General features: G+C 49.4%; 1 protein-coding gene across 9 annotated transcripts in view; it reads left to right on the top strand.

Moving 5' to 3' along the window:
- Positions 1–18,534, top strand: part of PHC2 (polyhomeotic homolog 2) — a 103,712-nt gene that overhangs the window by 56,507 nt on the left and 28,671 nt on the right. For 4 of the 9 annotated variants that reach the window (XM_039473664.2, XM_010348111.3, XM_074380472.1 and 1 more), the window contains 6 exons: positions 962–1,039; positions 1,467–1,631; positions 3,345–3,497; positions 4,601–4,913; positions 15,604–16,019; positions 16,285–16,450. In XM_039473664.2, coding sequence (XP_039329598.2) covers positions 962–1,039; positions 1,467–1,631; positions 3,345–3,497; positions 4,601–4,913; positions 15,604–16,019; positions 16,285–16,450 — 1,291 coding nt within the window. The remainder of the gene's footprint in view (positions 1–961; positions 1,040–1,466; positions 1,632–3,344; positions 3,498–4,600; positions 4,914–15,603; positions 16,020–16,284; positions 16,451–18,534) is intronic. The other 5 variants (XM_074380474.1, XM_003937544.4, XM_074380473.1 and 2 more) reach the window with 2 other exon arrangements.

Here is an 18,534-nt window from a genome sequence, read left to right as displayed (position 1 = left end):
AGGAGAGGAAGCAGGCACCGCACCCGCGCTTCACATCCTTCTCTTACTGCATCCTAACAGAGTCCTTGTGAAGCGGGCACTACTGTCATTATCTCCTTTTGGCAGGTGCAGGACAGGGCCCAAGGTCATGCAGCTAGTGAGTGGAGCAGCAGAATTCTAGACCAGGGAAGAAGTGCCTTGGAGTCCCTGTCCTAACCACACCACCGGAGGTCTAAGAAGGACCGTGGGTCCCAAGGGAGCATTCACAAATGAAGGGCACTGCCTGGTTAGCTTGTCTGAGAGCCTCCCATTGTGGCTCTCTCTCCTACTTGGCTGAGAACACATTCATTCATCCATTCAGCAAAACATTTTATGTACCTTCTGTGTGCAAAGTTTCTATCAGGCACTGGGTATACGGAGCACCGTGTCTTCCTGGCGCTCATAATGGAAGATAGCAAGTAAACAGAAACCAAAATAGCCAAGGGAACAAAATATTTAAATCCCCAAGTTATAATAAGCGCTGTGAAAGAGAACAGATTGCTCTGACCAAAGGACAAAGCGGATGGCCTTGGATTACACTTGAAGGATGAGAAGCCGGCTATGGGGAGAGGGGCAGTTTGGACACTCCAGCTCATGTCTGCAAATTCTCTGTGGGGCTGCGCTAGCCAGGTGTAATAGTGGTAGAGCAGAGGGCTCCACACACAGAAGGCAGTGGCCTGATAGCTGGAGTGCTCAGTGGCAGTGCCTGGCCTTATTCAGTCCTCTCAGCAATCCTATCAGGCAGGTACTGCTACCATCCCACCTTATTCACGGAGGAGGTGGGGTTCTTGCTGTGGGCCACACAGAGGAGGCAGGTTGGGGGCTGACCTCCAGAGGCTGCTGGCCTTAACACCAGCCTGCAGCACCTCCTGTGGATAATGAGAGCCCAGGAGTGCCTGGGGGAGGTCTGGGACTCTAACAAGAGGAGTTTGTTCTTTTCTAGGCAAGCCTGGTAGCCAACAGACAAGGCAGCACTTCAGGCAGCAATGTGTCTGCGCAGGCCCCGGCCCAGTCATCTTCGGTGAGTAGAACGGGGGAGCAGCAGCGGAGCCCACAGCCCCAGGACCAAAATGCCCATGCGTTCCCACACCCAGTTGTGGTGAATCTGTAGCCATGTAGCATCATGGCTGGAATCTGTTGCTCTTGCCAGGGAAAAAAAAAAAGACATGTCTCTTACTGACCTTTAGGTTAGTAACTCCCTGTCATCCTCCTAGTGTCAGGGCTCTCTGCTGATAGCTTAGTTCTCTCAACATCGATCCCCCTACAGCTTGGCACCAAGGTCAGAGATGGAGCAGGGTGGGGGGATGCCAAGGCTAAGGACCACAGATGGTCCTGAAGGAGGCTGAATAAACCGAGGAACAGGAGAGCAGGCAGAAAGAAATGGATGAGGGGGACACAGTTCACCAAAAGAACCTCCCGTCTCCTACCACGCATGTCTCTCTCATCAGATCAACCTGGCAGCCTCCCCAGCAGCAGCCCAGCTCCTCAACCGGGCCCAGAGCGTGAACTCTGCAGCAGCCTCAGGCATCGCTCAGCAGGCCGTGCTCTTGGGCAACACATCGTCCCCAGGCCTGACTGCAAGCCAAGCACAGATGTATCTGAGGGCACAGATGGTGAGTAACCATGGCCAGGGCTGTGGCTCAGGGGCACCAGAAGGACAGAGGCAGAGAAGCTGGGAGCTGGGAGATGAAGGATGGGGAGGAAGCACTAGGGGCAGGGGCAGGAAGTAAGGGGTGGGATAAACAAGGGGGCCTGGAAGGCTGAGTGGGAGCTTTGGTACGGGCTCAGTGAGTCACGAAGGGTGGGGCTCCAGGCTGAAACAGAGAAAGTTACCTGGGATGCTACCTTTCCTTTTCTTCCTAGAGTGAAACAGAAGTGTCCCCTTCTTATCAGAAACTACTCAAAATTAATCAGGGTGGGCAGAGGGATTCATTCCCAGGTTGTCCCGGACACCCAGACATCCATGTGTGCTCGACAGAAATGGGGTCTTCCCCTTCCTACCAACCTTACAAGGACTGGCCACCTTTAACTCAGGGGCCAAAGGTGCTTTCCAGCTTCAGGGCATGCTGCTGCTCCCACTGCCCTCCCAGCCGGGCCCCCAATCTAATCAAGGTCAGCTGAGCTTGTTTGAGCAGGATGTGCTCAGGTGACACCAGCTCTTTCCTTTGCACCATCCCTGAGAGATGTAAAGGTTCTTAGGAGCCTACTAGGTCCCTAAGATTTAGGAGAATGTCCTGGAAAAATGGCAGCACACTCCCTGGGCGGCAGTAGCATGCAGCCCCAGGTAGGGCTCAGTCACTGTAGGTCATGTCCCTGCCTCCCATTCTGAAGTCTGCTCCTTTGGCCCCTTGACACACTATCCAGAAGGTAACACAGTCCTACCCCTCCCTTTGTTCTTACGGCTAGAACTTGATGCTTGGATCTTGTCTGGTCTTGTTCCTGTTCATTTGTTCTTCGCTCTGAGTTCATCATTTGAGGCCCATCTCCATCCCCAGGGAATAGCCTCTCTCCCACAAGGCATGAAATAGACTTCCATTTCCTAGGGAACTGGACAGCCACACTGTGATGCTGCCCAAAGCTGACTCTGTCTCTATGTCCTACTCCGCTGGGGTCGTGACGCCTGCCTGTCTGCCTCACTCCCCAGAGCAGGGCATACACCCACAGAGAGGCAAGCACAGCTGCACTATCGCAGAGTTGTAGGGAGAGCACCCTGTCAAGGCAGCAGCACGTCCACACCAATGCAGAGCTAGACTCCCACGGAGGTGACCTGCACCCCGCAGGATGGGATTCAGACCAGAGGACGGCTCTAGGTGGTCCGCCTCCTCCACTGTTGTTGTCTCTGGGCCCCTCTAAATCTAAATTTGACAAGAAAATGACCAAAAGGATCAGCGAACTTGATCTCCTGGGAGAGTCTCGTCCTGGCTGAGCCCTGCAGTCAGCAGTGGGTTAGAACTGGAAGGTGGTCCTAGGGCGTCCTTCTGAGCCCAGGGTCCCTGCTTCCCAGGATGTTGAGGAGGTGGTGGCTTCAGTGTATCCTGGGAATATCGGTCTCCTCTAGGATAAGCCCCTCACAGAGGGTTCTGAAGGGAACTCAGCTTTGGTGTAGGCCAGAGCAGCTCTCCCCACCCCACCCCTGCACCCAGCCTGGGTCAGGACGCCAGGAGCCACTGGAGAAAGGCAGGCGCTCCCCTTGGACTCCCCCTTCCTTGCTTTTCTACTTCTACCACCCTAGCCTTCCCCATAGCCACTCCTGGGCTAAGCAGTTGTGTCCTGTGACTGAGCCCACATCGGGCAGGTAAAAGGCACCTCGTTTCCTGTGATTCCAGGCCCAGCCAGGTAACCTGGTGCAGGTAGCTAGGAGCCTAGGCGGCACTGTTCCTTTGTCCCCTCAGCTCATCTTCACGCCCACGGCCACCGTCGCTACTGTGCAGCCTGAGCTCGGCACTGGCTCCCCCGCCCGGCCCCCCACCCCCGCCCAGGTGAGGACTCCATGCTTGTGGGAGGGCAGGGGGGTGGGCACCCCTGTAGAGGGGCACTGATGCTGGGGATGGGCACAAGGAGAGGCTGGGATCGGCTAGGAAAGCAGGTGGGAGACAGGATACCCCAGCACCCCCAGGCCTGCACAGCCACTGCCCTCCGGAAGGCCTCGGCCCCTCCTGGCTCTGTTTTGCTCCCTCAAACACACGTCAGGAACCAGAAGGCAGCCTGCCAAGGCCAACATGATTGCCAGGGAGGGGTGGGCTGTACCTTACACCTCTGTACCTTACACCTGCCCCAGGTTAGCTGGTCTGCCTCCTGCTGCTTCAGAAGTGGAAAAGTCCCACTCCGATCACACATGGTAGTGCTGCTAGGACTCGTGAAAAATGGCATAAAAGAGGGAGCAGAGATGTGTCCTGCTCAGCTAGGAGCGCACAGATACTGCTGTGGCTGGGAAGATTCTGTGGGCAGGAGGGAAGGAACCCCTCCCACTCCCATCTCCCCATCCTCATCTACAGAATGGGGAGGAGGAGGGGAGAGGGCTGGTAGCAGGATTTTCTGAGTCTGGCACAGCCTCTGTCTGTCCAGCAGAGGGCGCCAGGGACCAGGCTGAGTAAGTGCGCCGGCAGCACGGCAACCTTATTCTGAGACAAGATAACCCTTTGCCTGGTGGCCTTGCTGATAGTTAACTTCCACTTTTGCCCTGGCCTTTTCCGGTGCAGGAAGCCCCATGCTCCTCCTCGCTGGGAATTATTTCTGAATGGTGTGCATCCAATCCTGAAAGTGTGGGGGAGGAGGGAGGGCAGCAGAAGGGACAGAGCCTGGCCTCCCCACCCCTGCCGGCCCATTTGGGCAGCAAGCCGTTCTCAGAACTCAGCCTCCTCTGCTGGTGGATGCAGTCACAGCGAACTCTCTGGCCCTTAAGCAACTCCACGTGCTTCTGGTTCCTCGTCTAGTCCCTAACACATTCTCTCTTTCTCTCTGATTTGACAATCTCCTGTTCTACTCAGCCATTCCTGGATCCGTCCCTCTCTTCCCTCTTAGTTGTGTGTTTGCATTGCTCCTACCCGCAATCTCTGGACTCCCACAGACCCCTCTTTTCCAGGTACAGAACTTGACCCTCCGAACACAGCAGACGCCAGCGGCAGCAGCCTCGGGCCCCACCCCCACTCAGCCTGTCCTGTCCAGCTTGGCCCTGAAACCCACACCTGGCAGTAGCCAGCCTCTGCCTACCCCAGCACAGGGCAGAAATACTGCCCAGGCTTCCCCTGCAGGTGCCAAGCCTGGCATAGCCGACAGTGTGATGGAGCCACTCAAGAAAGGAGATGGCAACAGCAGTGTGCCAGGGAGCATGGACAGCCGGGCTGGGTTTAGCCGGACGGTTCCTGCTGTGGCTGCCCACCCCCTCATGGCACCAGGTAAGGTCTTCAGAAAGCAGGAATCCTTGCCCAGAAAACTCAGGGCCATGGGTCAGGAGGAGACTTTTAGACTTCCCTTTTGCCCATGGATTTGCAGAGATACCAGCCGCGGGTCTTTCTCTCCTCCCTCCCTATCTCAAAGTGTCCATCAGCTCCTGACTGTGCCATGCTTCTGGTCTAACTGTAGGCAGGGCAGCCATGTCGGTTGGAATAAGAGTCCTTCTGCACAGTGGGCACAGCGATGAATCGGGGTACACAGCCACAGCTCTGGGAGCTGTGGGCACAACCTGGAGTGGCTGGAGGCTAGCACTATTTTGAAATTCTCCAAGACTCAGCAAAAAGGCCAGGGGCTAGCCAGAAGCATGTAAGAACCAGACAGGGAGATGGGAATGTAGGAAGTTTGTTTTTTCTCATCATTCAGCAAGCATTTGTTGATTAGTGTTTGCCAATCATGTTGCTAGCTGTAGGTGTGCAGAGATAAATGAGACTCAGGTCCTGCCCTCCAAGGAGGGCACAGTCTTGCTAGGGAGATAGATAAGTACAGGGCAATAGAGTATGACAAATGCCATAATAGATCTAAGCTCTGAACGTTGTTAGAACAGAGGAGCTCTCTAGCCTTGAGGAGATGAGCTAGGAAAGGCTTGCCAGTGAGGGTGACACTAGAGAATAAATCTAGCAGATTCCTTGAGAGGCAAGTCTGATGAATCAGCATGCCCTAGCTAGACCCCTTTCCCTGCCTACTAAAACTCTCCCTGCACTGCCCATTGCAGGCAATCTTTAATGGGAAAATCTGCCAAAAGCCCAAGAAGCCAGGCCCATCAGTTTGGGGAACAAGACCACACTGTTTTACCCTAGAAATAAATAGTGGTGGACCACATGGCTTTGCATTAAAGAGTCACGCTAATCACATCCCTGAGACAGCCACTGACCTCAGTCCTCACTCAAACCATTTTACCATCCAATCTAACCTGCAGGGTTTTGTTTGTTTGTTTGTTTTTTGAGAAAATATATCAAGAGTATATCTCAATGCATCTTTGTCAAAACAGGATAGGATTTTTTTTTCCCTAAAGGAGTGTGCAGTCCAAAGGAGGGAGCCAGATATAGAAGCAAATCCATTCTACTTCATAAATTCTATTTTAGGACTAAGTACCAGGCACAGTGTGGGCACAGATGGTCAGCTGCCTGCCAGGCAGAATGGGTCAGAGATGCCGTCCCTCAGAGGACATGGCATATGAGTCTTGGAGCCCAAGCACATGACCCGACAGAGTGGGGAAGGTGCCCAGGCAGCCACATGGCACAGAGTTTGGAGGAAATGGAATTGAAATCTCTCATTCACCTTCTCGAGGTTTCAGAAATCACCCAGGGCCAAAGGGTCAGTCACTGCATTCCAGCGGCCACCGCTGAGCCAAGAAAGGCACCTCCCCATGGAGACCTCACTGCCCTGTGGCTTCAGATGTTTCTCACTGTCTGGCATGGCCTTCTCCAGAAAGTGGCCCAGCCTCTTCCTTTTATGGAAAAAGAAAGTGAGGTTCAGAAGGGCAGACTGGGGGCTCTTTCAATGGGTTGAAAGCAGCTTAGACTAGAGCTGAGACCCCAAATGAGCACTTCTATTTTCTCATTCAATCTGCATGCCCTGGAGGACCATCTGCGTCTCAGGCCTTCCTGAGAACCCCCTTCTGGCCCAGGCCGAAATGTAAACTCCCTCTAAATCTAAGCCAGCCCCCCAAGTTCTAACACTGTTCAAAAGAAAGACTAGTTCTTGGGTTCCTCCTAAGGCCGCTAGGCAACTCAGTTCTCAAGAAAACTGGACAGAAACGAGACCAGCACTCACGGACGTCCGTCGTGTGCTGGATCACGTGCCCTGCATTTGTACTCATCGCACTCTTTAAACCTTAGAAAGATCCCTATCTGGGAGGTGAGATCTTTATCCATTTTACAGATGAGCAAACTGAAGCTCAGAGAGGTTCTCCAGGAGCTTACTACTTACGTCACTCACTCAAGGTGACCTAAGTAATAAGGGGCAGAACTGGGGGCCAGAGCACTGTGTTCTTCATCTCAAGCCAGATTGCCCCTCTCAGTTCTTATAGTAATCTGGGGCTTCCTCAGCCTTTCCTATTTCTAAGCCAAAGCTGAAAGAGTCTGGGGTTTCTAAGCCTGTTCAGGGTTTGCAGAGTCTGGTGGAGACCCAATGTAAAGGTAAACACCAGCAGGTGACAGTCTTGAGGCCCAAGGGCCTGAGGCTAACAGGGCATGGCTAGAATGCAGTGCAGAGACCAGTGGCTCCAAAGAACTTTCTATGGAGCAGCTGTGAGCTGCAATCCCACAAAGAACCTCTCCCCAGAGACACAAAGCAGTGGGCCCTGTATTGTTCCTGCCTCCCACCATTGCGTTCATTCTTCCTCTCTCCCACCCCTTCCTCTCTGGAAGCCCAGCGATTGCACGCCCCCACTCCCACCTCCCATATGGAAGGCAGCTAGGGAGGCTTAGGAGGGGCAGATCCTCTCAGGGCCTCTGGATAAAAAAGACTGAAATCATTCTTAGGACCTGGGGGGTGGGGGGCAGCCAGGAGCAGCACCTGTCTTGGGCTACACAGTTCCCTGGGCAGAGGTGACTTTTGGTCTCCTACACAGCCAACCCACTGTCAATGAACCAAGGGATCTGAGAGCAGGAGAGAAGAGCATGCTTGAGCATGTGTGTGTGTGTGTGTGTGTGTGTGTGTGTGTGTGTGCGCGCGCATGTGTGTGTGGTGCGTGTGTGTGTGTGTGTGTGTGTGTGTGTGTGTGTTTCTGTCTGGGAGAGAGAAAGCGAGCAAGCACACGCATTTTTTGTTTGTTATTGGAGCATTTTTTTGAGCTGGCTGGCTGGCTGGCTGCCCCCAGGGAAAGTAACCAGTGGAGACTTGTGGTGGGGCAGTTGAGGGGGTGGGTATGGCAGAGAGGAATGTGTTCTCCTGGGGCTGTTTCCTCCCAGAGCAGGCAGACCCTCCAGTCCCAGCTGGGGCTGCTCCCACTGACAGCTGTTTGGGGGCAAAGCCCCTCCCCCATGGCAAGCTCCCTGCTGTTCCTGCTCCTGTCACCTTGGCAACCAGCTTCTTTAGGCTCTGCAAATAGAAAAGGTCCCTTATGCCGAGAAAAGGGGTGGGGGAGCAGGTGGGGGAGGGTAGTAAGGGGCAGGGAACAGAGCCTAAGAGGTTGGGCTTTGGAGGGGAAGGAAGGCGCCTTGCCTGCCCTTCTCAGTGACGTGACTGAGCAACGGAGGGCAGAAGAGGGGCAGGCAGCAGGGGTCCCTTGGGCCTGGCCTCCAGGGAAGCCGAGCCCAAGGGAGTGGGCCACAGCCCCAGACAGGAGACTTGGTTCTTGGGAGTCCTCATTCTAGTGGATAAACTCCGGGCTTTGGGTGCACACTCAGGCCCAAAGGTGAGGAGAAAGTTACTGACCGGGAGGGAGATGCTGTGATAAAGGGAACTGTCGTGTTGTTGAAAAGCTGGGGCCCTTTCACCCAACTGGGCCTCCAGATGCCAGGTCTTTGTTCTGCATCCTCAGCCTGCCTCAGGTCTCAGCTGAGGAGCGAGAACTCTGCTCGAAGGCCACACAGCTGCTTTGTTTGAACACAGAGAGCGTTTTGTGCAGGGGGCAGTGATTTCTGTCTGTGATAGGCTGGACAATGCAACATTGCTTATTCTAGGATTCTTGGGTACCCTATTTCCCTCCCAAAGCAGCCTCCAAACTGTAAGCACACTTTTACTTAGGGAATCCAATAAAAACCAAAGCATACAGGTGGGACTGTCACCCGCTAGAAATCCCCAATGATTTTGATGTTAAAATTATGGAGCCAGCCATGAAGGTCATTTCAACTGTCCACTGTAGCACCAAATTTAGATAACTAAGAATCTCTTTTTATGTTGGGAGAAAAATCCAGATGACATAGGTTATCAGTGGAGGAGCTTTCTATTTTGCTCAACATCTTCCACTGTGTGTGCGAGCCTGTATGTGTGTCAGTGTGACAGAAAGCCGACTGTGATACACAAAGGGACTTGGAATTGGTGGACGTTTCTTCTTTCCTGAAATTCTTCACCCTAGGCTTCCATTAGACTATTTCTGTGGTTGCCGTGGGATAATAGTAGTAACTACCAGTTAATGAACAGCCATGTTTCACGTACTGTACTAAATGCTTTACCTACATATCACACTTAATCTTAACTGTGGTTATTCCATTTCACACATGAAGGAGGTATGGCTCAGAGTCACTGTTATCCCCAAACCATTTGTCCCTTTAACTATGTAGCTCAATAGATACTCATTCAGCACCTATTATGTGCCAAACATTATGCTGAGCACGATGGGCATTAAAGAGATGAACAAGTTTAATTTCTAATGGGGGCTGCAAAAATTTGAGTGGAACTTTGAAATATGAGTAAGTTTCAAGAATGAAACAGAAGGAGGAGGATCTCAGCTGGCACTGGGAAGCACCTAAGCTCAGCATGGGTATGTGGGACCATCTGTGTGTGTAGGTGCGACCCTCCTTCCTTTTTTCTTGCCCTCTGCTATTAGCTGTGGGTCTCCTAAAACTCATTCCTGTGCCCCTGTGTTTCACTCACAGAGGATTTTGTTGGTTCATACCTTTCACACATCCACCACCTGTCTGCCAGTGACTTCCTAATACACATCCATCCCTGTCCTCCTCCCTTCTCCCCACACATTTCAGCTGTCTGTAGGATGGACATAGACATACAAGGTTTTTTTTTTTTTTTTCATGTGGATAATTTGTAAAACAAAAACCTTGTGTCTTCCTCTCTGGAAAGGCCCCCTCTACCAGTTTCCTGAGCACTGTCCACAATCACGAGGTCCTCCTGCACCCCAGACCCACAGAGTTATTTTGACTTCACATTCAGATAACAGGTAGTATTTTAAGATTAGCAACCATTTACTGGGCATCTACTAGGCATTGAACAAAGGCAGTGAACCTCTTTGTGGTATAAACAAAATATTGCGTTTGATACTAATAGCCATGTGTTATGTACCACCATTTACAGAACAGCAAGTCAAGATCTGGAGAGGTTAAGCAATTTATCTAAGACTGCACAGCCTGTTGGTGGCAGAGCTACCAGGGAGGCAGAGCATTCAGTGGGTAAAGCAGTGGGGTTCGGAGTTAATCTGGTTTCATACCCCAGTTTCATCACCTATTAGTTTAATGACCATGCTCAAGTTACTTAAGCTCTGTAAACCTCCATTTCCTCCTCTGTAAAACAGAGGTGATTATATTTCCCACAGGCCGTAAATGAGTGACCAACCGGCACAGAGAAAGCCCTCCCTCATTCCCACCCTCCCTCACCACCCAGCTTATCACCAGTTTGTCACCAGGTTCTAATGACACTTCCTCTTGTTTTGGCTTCCTGCTTTACTTAAGGCCTGCTGATGGGATGACACTTAACTGATCACCAGGACATCCTACTCACAACTGCTAGAATTATCTCCCTCAGAGACTGTGTTATTTCCTTCTTGTTTAAAAATCTTCACTGTGTCTTTAGGAACTCCTTGATCAGCTGGAATGCCTAGTCTTTAGTAAGGGCTCATTAAATATCATGTTAATGACTCTATCTGACTTCATGGGGGACCTTCAAGTCCCTCCCCCAACTGCCCACTGCACCTCTCTGACTGCTCATGGCAGCCTCATGCAGACCCTCTGTTATGGCCAAATATGCTGTTGTCTCTTCTCTCTGACTTCTACCCCTTTGTGACTTTCTTGGCCTGTCATATGCCCTTTTCCCCCCTGCCTCCTGGCATAACAATTCCTTTTTGTTGTCCATACCTCCAAGATGGCCTCTAGAATTCTCAACTGCCTGCAACTAATACTAGGCTTGCTAAACTCGTTTGTCCTTACTGACTTGTGTTATTCACTTGACCATCAGCATCTTGTTATATGCAAGGTGCCACGCCTCACCTGTCAAATGAAGTTCCCCTTCACTTACTGCATCGTAAAAGTCACTTGGAAATGACTCTCAGTTCTTGCCTGTAAAATAAAAAAACTGCTCAGTTGCCTCATGGGCTTCTTGTTAGAAATAAATGAAATTTAAATGATAAAAATTCTTTGAGAAGTTCAAAGCAACACACAGATCACAGGTAGTATTTTAAGAATTTCGGAGTTAACCTGGTTTCATACCCCAGTTTCATCACCTATTAGTTTAATGACCATGATCAAGTTACTTAAGCTCTGTAAACCTCCATTTAAGAATAGCTACCATTTACTGAGCATCTACTAGGTACCAGATGTTAAGCAAAGGCAGTGAACCTCTTTGTGGTTTAAACAAAATATTGCATTTGATACTAACAGCTATGTGGTATGTACCACCATTTACAGAACAGCAAGTCAAGATCCGGAGAGTTTAAGCAATGTATCTAAGATTGCACAGCCTATCAGTGTCAGAGCCAAGATTTAAACCCAGATCTGACTGACTCTAAAACCCATGCCTTTATCCACTCACTTACGCTATACTGCCATCCTCTGCCAAGGGCAGAGTAGGGACAGAAATGCAGGTGACAGTTTCTTTTTTAATGCTCCAAGCTACTTAGCAAAGAATCCTGTACATGGCAAGTATTTGGTAGTTTTCCAGAGGGCTGCAGAACAGGCCCAAAAATGTTCAGGCATAATCACACTATGATAGAGTACCCCTGCAGGGGCAACCCAACCCTATTTTATAAGTTTCTTACAGCAAACTTCCCTTAGCTCTGCTTCCCCTTTCAAACTCCTGCTGACCCCAAGCCAAGGGAATGCATCACGGAAAATTTGTGTGGCTGTTTCTTTAGGGTTTTCTAAAAGGAGCTTCCTTGTCTATTCTAGTGTATGTGGGGCGCTGACCTCTACAGCCAGCCCCAACCTCGGTTACCTCCTGCAGCCTAATCACGTGAGACATCTTGAGGAATAAGCAGCCCCTAGAAGGTGCCAGCATAACTTAGGCCCAGCTGAAAACTGCCTCCTCTTCTGACTCCTCTCTCTTAGACACCTTGGGCTTCAAATAATGCCCTGGAGATCCCTGAATTCACCGTAGTATTTTATGCCTCTGAGTCTTCCCAAATGCTGTTCCCTTTGTCATCTTTCTAACTCTGAATCATGTTAAACACTTACTTGCTCTGGGAAACCTTCTCTGCTCTCCTTCCAAAGCTGACTCCCCTTTTCCACGTTCTCAATATTCTGTGCGTATCTCCTATCATAATATTTACCAAATTATGCTGAGACTGTCTACCATCTGTCTGTTTTACTGAACTATAATCTCTCCTAGGGACCATGTTTTAGCCACTACCAAGCATAGTACTTGGTGTGTGGTAGGTGTTTAATAAATTGTGTGTTGAGTGCATGAATGGTTGGAAGTGTATCTTGACTTAAGAGTAGTGACTAGTGAAAAGATCTGCCATTACCCTCCCACAGGCATACTCTTCTTGCTTGTAGGCCAGGTAACCTCAAATTCTGGGTAATTAGAGTGGAATTCTACGAAAATAAGTGCATGAGTAGTCCTGCAACTACACCTGGTATGCTTTGGGGCAAGTGTCTCAGCATTTCTGAGACAGTGAGTCGTTTCCTGCATACTTGAACCCTTGAAAACAAGTTTTGTGGGATAAACAAGTCCCACCATGTTGTCTGTCATTCATTCAGCAGTACTGATGGAGCATTCACTAAATTCAAGATATTTTGGAGGAAACAAATGACTCACATAAATTCTACCTACTAAAGGAAGTAAGACACTGAAATTACTCTGAGATAGGTGTCATCCTTACCTCCATTTTAAAGATGACGCCACAGAGGTACAAAGAGGTCAAGTAACTCACCCCATGTCACACAGCCAGTAAGCAGTAGAGTTGGAATTCAAATCCAAGCATTTTGACTCAAGAGCTCACACTTAACTTCTGGGCATACTGCTTCTCTGAGGGAAGCGCAAAGCAAGTGGCCTGAATGTCATCTTAGAGAAAGGGGAAAGTCCTGTCAGCTGTAAGGGCCAGGGAATGGTGACTAGGATTTGATTTGTGGCACTCCAGACAGTATAAGAAAAGGCATATACTCTGTACAAGGTACAGTGAACAGTAAAGATTGCGTGAGTCAAAGAAGTAATAAAAAGTAAAAGGTTAGTTTATGTTGTAAAAATATCTTGATTGCCTGCCAGGGGCTTTAGACAACCACAGACAAAGGAGAGTCCCGGTGGTTTGTAGTGAGAGATCAGATCTGTACACTAGGAAGATTAGTTTGCACTCTCTAAGCTGGATTACAGAGAGAAGAAACTGGACTCAGGAAGACCCTTTACAAAGTTACTGCAATACTCTAAACAAAAGGATATTATTTTTGATCCAGGATAATGCTGGAGTTAAATCCTGATCTTTGTTTTTATTAACCTCAAAAAGTTAAGGATGTATTAATATATCCCCCAAAATACCTTGGGGTCTCTGATTTGTGAATCGATTCAAGCCTTTTGAGCTTTATTTCCAGCCTTGGTGTACAGTAGCCTCATTTGTCCTAAAACAATGGCTTTCAGTTTTCCATGAGAAGCACAGGGTGGGGAGAAAATGGGATAGAAGAGGAAGCATAGGAATAGAAGCCAGGCCAGCAGCTCCCTTTCCCAGTCTTTTGGGAAAATGAATATGTACTATCCCTACCTATACCCTTCTGTACAGATTTAGCAGCTTTTCCCTCTATAACCCTTTTTCCTCCTTATTAATCCTGAATTGTAAACTACTTTCCTGCTATAGCCACCCCATCAAATTCTAGATGTGGAAAAGATTCATGTGATCACCTAGCCCAGACTTCCTGTTTCACAGATTAAACTCTAAAGCTCTGAGAAAGAAGAGTACCTTGTCTCAGGCTGCACAGCCAGCAAGTAGTGGGGTGTGCCATTGATCCTCAGCCTTCCTGACCTGGACCATCTCCAGCTCCCACCTCACATAGGCAGCCCCTAGAATGAGTCCACATTCCAGGGGCAGGAATCCAGTGATTTTGCATTAAAGGAGAAAAGGGTTTTGGTTGCATTTGCAGTGACGATGCCCATCATTTGCAGATCTTTTTGGCTGCAGTGGCCTAACGTAGTCCTGTGTGGCCTCTGCAGTGGTTCCCAGGTGCCTTATCAACAGTCTTCTCAAAAGTGCCTGACTGTTAAATTCTGACCTACTCAATGTAAGATAAGGAGACATGGCTTAGATTGGGGGCAGGGACAATTTATAATCACCAAATGCCTGCTGGCATTTCCACAAAGGTTCCGCCATCAACTCAAACCCAACACACTTCCCCCAACATCACATTGGTGTCCAAGTTTCTCAAACCTGTCATTCAGTATGATCCACACTAAACCCTTGTGGGCAATCCATAGTCCCTCTCCCGCTGACTATGACAGTCAGTCACCAAGGACCATTTTGCTTGTCCTTTGTAATGCATCTTATTTCTGTCCTTTCCATTCCTGTTGAAGTTCTGCTTGGAATTCCATGTTGCCCTGGGATCATTCAAAACTTGCATGTGAATAGACAGAATTCAAGAAGGAAAGTACCTCCCATAACTCAGTTTGAAACCTGCTTGCTTTGCACCTGTTGCATCACAGGGTCCTTTTAAAATGTGGGTGACTCAGGACCCAGAATTTGCCTTTACCTTTACTAGCATGAGGCTTTCGTTGTAAAAATCCATTTGCAGGTCTCCAGCTGTGGCCTGCCTTGCATTTGGCTAGCTCTCCAACCGTGGAAGTCTCTGTGGAGGACAGTCCTTAAACAGGACAGATTCAGCTGAGCTCCTTCCTCCTAAGCTGGCATGGCACTAGCCAGAGCGTGATCTGTGCAGAGACAATTGCTGGACTGAATTTCCTGAATCCCTACTTTAAACAAGTCATGAGCTAGACACTGAAGGGATTACTAAAAAATAAAAGAATTCTCACCTCAAAGAGTCAGCCTGCTTAAAATGGAAGAGGGAAAAGCTAGCATAGCCACACATGGCAAAAAATAAATTCCTGTCAGGCACTGTGTTAAGTTCTGGATAGAGAGATACACGATAGTTTCTGACTACAAGGAGTTCATGGAAGATAGATAAGAAACAATTCCAAACCACCTTGACAAGCATTATTACGATAGAGGTAGACCTGGGATACTCTAAGAACCTAAACCACACTGATAGAATCATTAAAACTAGAAATGACTGCGTATGACCATGTCCAGGCTCTGTGCTGTGCACATTAAGTCATTTTCTGTCATTTTCTTCTCATTTCATCCTTTTAACAACTTCTATGCAGAAACTATATTTCCAGTTTTTAGATTGGGAAGCTGGATGAGGACTAGCCACACAGAGCTGGGTTGGGTGGTAGAGAGGCTATAGCTGTTGCAGGTACAGGGAACAGCGGGTGAAGGGTGCAGAGGAGAGAGAGAGCGTGCCGCACTTAGAATCCAGTGTTTCTCTCAACTGCCCAACTGGCCAAAGAGGAGGTGAGTTTTGAGTTTTGAGGAGTTGAGCTTTGGGGGTTGGGGACAGCAAAGGAGGAAAGCAGGAATAGAGTGAGTGTGTTAGGCCATGGCAATGAGCAGGCCAGGCTCAGGATAAAAAATGAAAGGGATGAAAACAAGAGACATTGAATTTGGGAAGCAATTTTTATTTGGATGTGGGAGGGGCAGAGTCGGAGGACGCAGCGGAAGAGAAGGTCAAGCCATGCTCTCTAACCTGGCCTTTCTGCCTTCAGCCTACGCTCCGCTGCAGCCACACCAGCTCCTCCCACAGCCATCCTCAAAGCACCTGCAGCCCCAGTTTGTGATCCAGCAGCAGCCACAGCCGCAACAGCAGCAGCCGCCACCCCAACAGTCACGGCCTGTGCTCCAAGCCCAGCCCCACCCCCAGCTCGCCTCAGTCTCTCCAAGTGTGGCCCTCCAGCCCAGCTCAGAGGCCCATGCCATGCCACTAGGCCCAGTTACACCTGCCCTTCCACTCCAGTGCCCCACTGCCAACGTGCACAAGCCTGGCGGCAGTCAGCTGTCTCACCCTCCCACACCTGATGTTGGGCCTCAGAATGGACATCTCGAGGGCGTGCCCCACACCCCTCAGCGCAGGTTCCAGCACACTTCAGCCGTCATCTTGCAACTGCAGCCTGCTTCACCAGTGGTGAGTAAGCCGGCCCCAAGATCCAGGGAGCACATGGGGAGACCACAGCTCAGACAGCCCCACAGCGTCAAGAGGTGCTTCTGGGTAGGCTGACAGGTGAAGTCACCTCTGGGGATTCCAAGGAGGCGAGGGCTTTCCCCAATTTGAGGATGACTGAATCTTAAAGTCCTTGCCTGCTGCCCACGCTCCACAGAAACTAGGGAAGTATCCAAGAACCCAAAGGCCACTTCTGAGAGGCCCCTCTCTCTGTCCTGTCCTTTGACAGCCCCAGCAGTGTGTCCCTGATGACTGGAAAGAAGCGGCACCAGGGGAGAAGAGTGTGCCTGAGACTCGGTCTGGCCTGTCACCGCATCAGCAGGCCATTATCACTGCCATGCCTGGTGGCCTGCCTGTACCCAAGAGCCCTAACATCCAGCCATCCCCAGCTCACGGTATGAAGCACAGCGGGGCCCTGGGGGAGGGGAGGAAGTTGACCTTTCTTGCCATGCCCTGGCATATTTCACTTGGGCGTCTGGAATGGGAGGGTAAACTATTACAAGCAGGGAAGCTGGGAGGTTGGAAACAGAGGAGGGAAGTGAGAATGAACCAGGGATAAAGTAGGGGAGACACAGAAGATATAAGAGCAAAAGGGTGAAAGTTTTAGAGCCAGATACTGGGGCCTGCCTGCATGTCACTGGTGTCAGGTGTATCCACATACACATGGCAAGTGGAGAGTGGAGGCAGGTGGACAGTTCCCATAGTTCTTTGCTTCCTTTGGTTTGAAAGGGGGTTCTTGATATTGAAAATATGGCAAAACAGCTACCACATTTCAAAAATAAGGGAAATGCCAGGGGAAAGAGGAAGGGGACTCAAATGAGTTCAGCTCACAGGAAGCATCTCTGAGGAAACTATGCCCAGCTTTGGGACCCCCATCTGTCTGTGTGCACTTGGTTACGAGTGACTTCTTCCCCGCTGGGGTTCAGGAGACTCTGCTGGGTCCCTTCACCCAGATGGGAGCAGCACGGCAGTTCCTTCACCTTCTGCAGAGATCGATTTGCTTCCCTTCCCCTCTCTGCCAGTTTGCACAGCAAAGTTGGCCCAGGTCTCAGTGACATTCTGAGCTATGGACCACCTGCAACTCAGGGAGGCAGTTCCAGTCATTGTGCTGTGTTTGTTGGTGGGGGGTGGGGGTGGCGGGGACAGCCAAGAGGAAAAAAAAGAGTTTGGAAATTGATGGAGAAATAAGAAAAAATACCTTAGGACAAGGCAAGGCAAAAATAAGAAGAAAAAATACCTTACTTGAGACAACGCAGGGCAAAAAGGGTATAAAGGCTCTATAGGGAACAGAAGCAGGATCAAGGAAAAGAATATGGAGAAAGACCAGCAGCAAAACTAAAGGACAGGAAGGAGGTCATCCCTTCTCTTTCTGCACACTTGCAAATGAGAAGGGGTTTTGAACAGCAGTCCATTCCACTGTAGATTTGCTCTAATTATCAAAGTGTAATTGTATACTTTCACCCTTTCGGTGAATTGTAGCAGAGTCCATCTTATACAATGTTTGTAGACAGCTGTCAGACTGTCTCTTGCCTCTCTTCCCATTAAAAAAGAGAAAATCTCCAGGCTAAATATCTGAGACTTTTTTCATTTTTTACCTATGACAGGTAAAAACCTCCACTCTCACCATTCTGGTCATGCTTGTCAATCGACATTCTACCTTCTCATTAATTTTCTTAAAGTTTGATCCCCAAAATTAAGCGCATTAATTCCAAACATTAACAGCTACTAGTCTTTAGAAGCCTGTTTCAGGGGCAGAGCTGTTCCCTAGATTCATATTTTATATGGTAGGGAGGAACTAAAATTTGTTGAACACCTACTATATGCTGAGTACTGTTTCAAGTCCTTTGCTTACTCATGGCATCCCTCCGAGATAAGCAGAATCATCCCTGTCCCCATTATTCAGAGGCAGAAACACAAGCTGAAGGGGCTCCAGGTCACACGGCTGTGAAAGGGCAGCGCCATGACTCTGCCTCCACAACAGTCACTCCCTCCCCTTCCTTCATCAGAACGGTGCCCCCATGAACTCTCCAACCTCACAGGAATGATACAGTTGTTCACAGAGCACTGTCACCTGAATTCCAGAGAGCCGGGTTTCATTTTTGCTTCTGAGGTTTTGTCTCACTGCTGTCATGCCAGCTCTCCTTAGTCTCAAACTTGTATAATTTATAGTTTGAACCAAAATATAATTACTTACATCTGTTAAGTGTTATTTTATAAATTTAGCCCAAAGTTCCAGCCTAGCAAGAAAACAGTAATGATTAAGTTAATATGTACTGAGCCCTCTCTGCTAGACTTTACACATATTTCCTCATTAATCCTAACAATAACCCTCTGAGGTAGCAACTTTTATCATCCCCATTTTAAAGGTAAGACCACTGAGGCATAGAAAAACAAATGGTGAAGCAGGAATCTTTTCTGTATCAATTCTGCTAATCATTATACTAATTCCTCTGCTTAACTTTGCCACCTGCAAATTATA

This window comes from Saimiri boliviensis, chromosome 11 (genome assembly GCF_048565385.1).
Source record: "Saimiri boliviensis isolate mSaiBol1 chromosome 11, mSaiBol1.pri, whole genome shotgun sequence".
Taxonomy (NCBI): domain Eukaryota; kingdom Metazoa; phylum Chordata; class Mammalia; order Primates; family Cebidae; genus Saimiri; species Saimiri boliviensis.
This window is presented reverse-complemented; position numbering and strand designations above follow the sequence as displayed.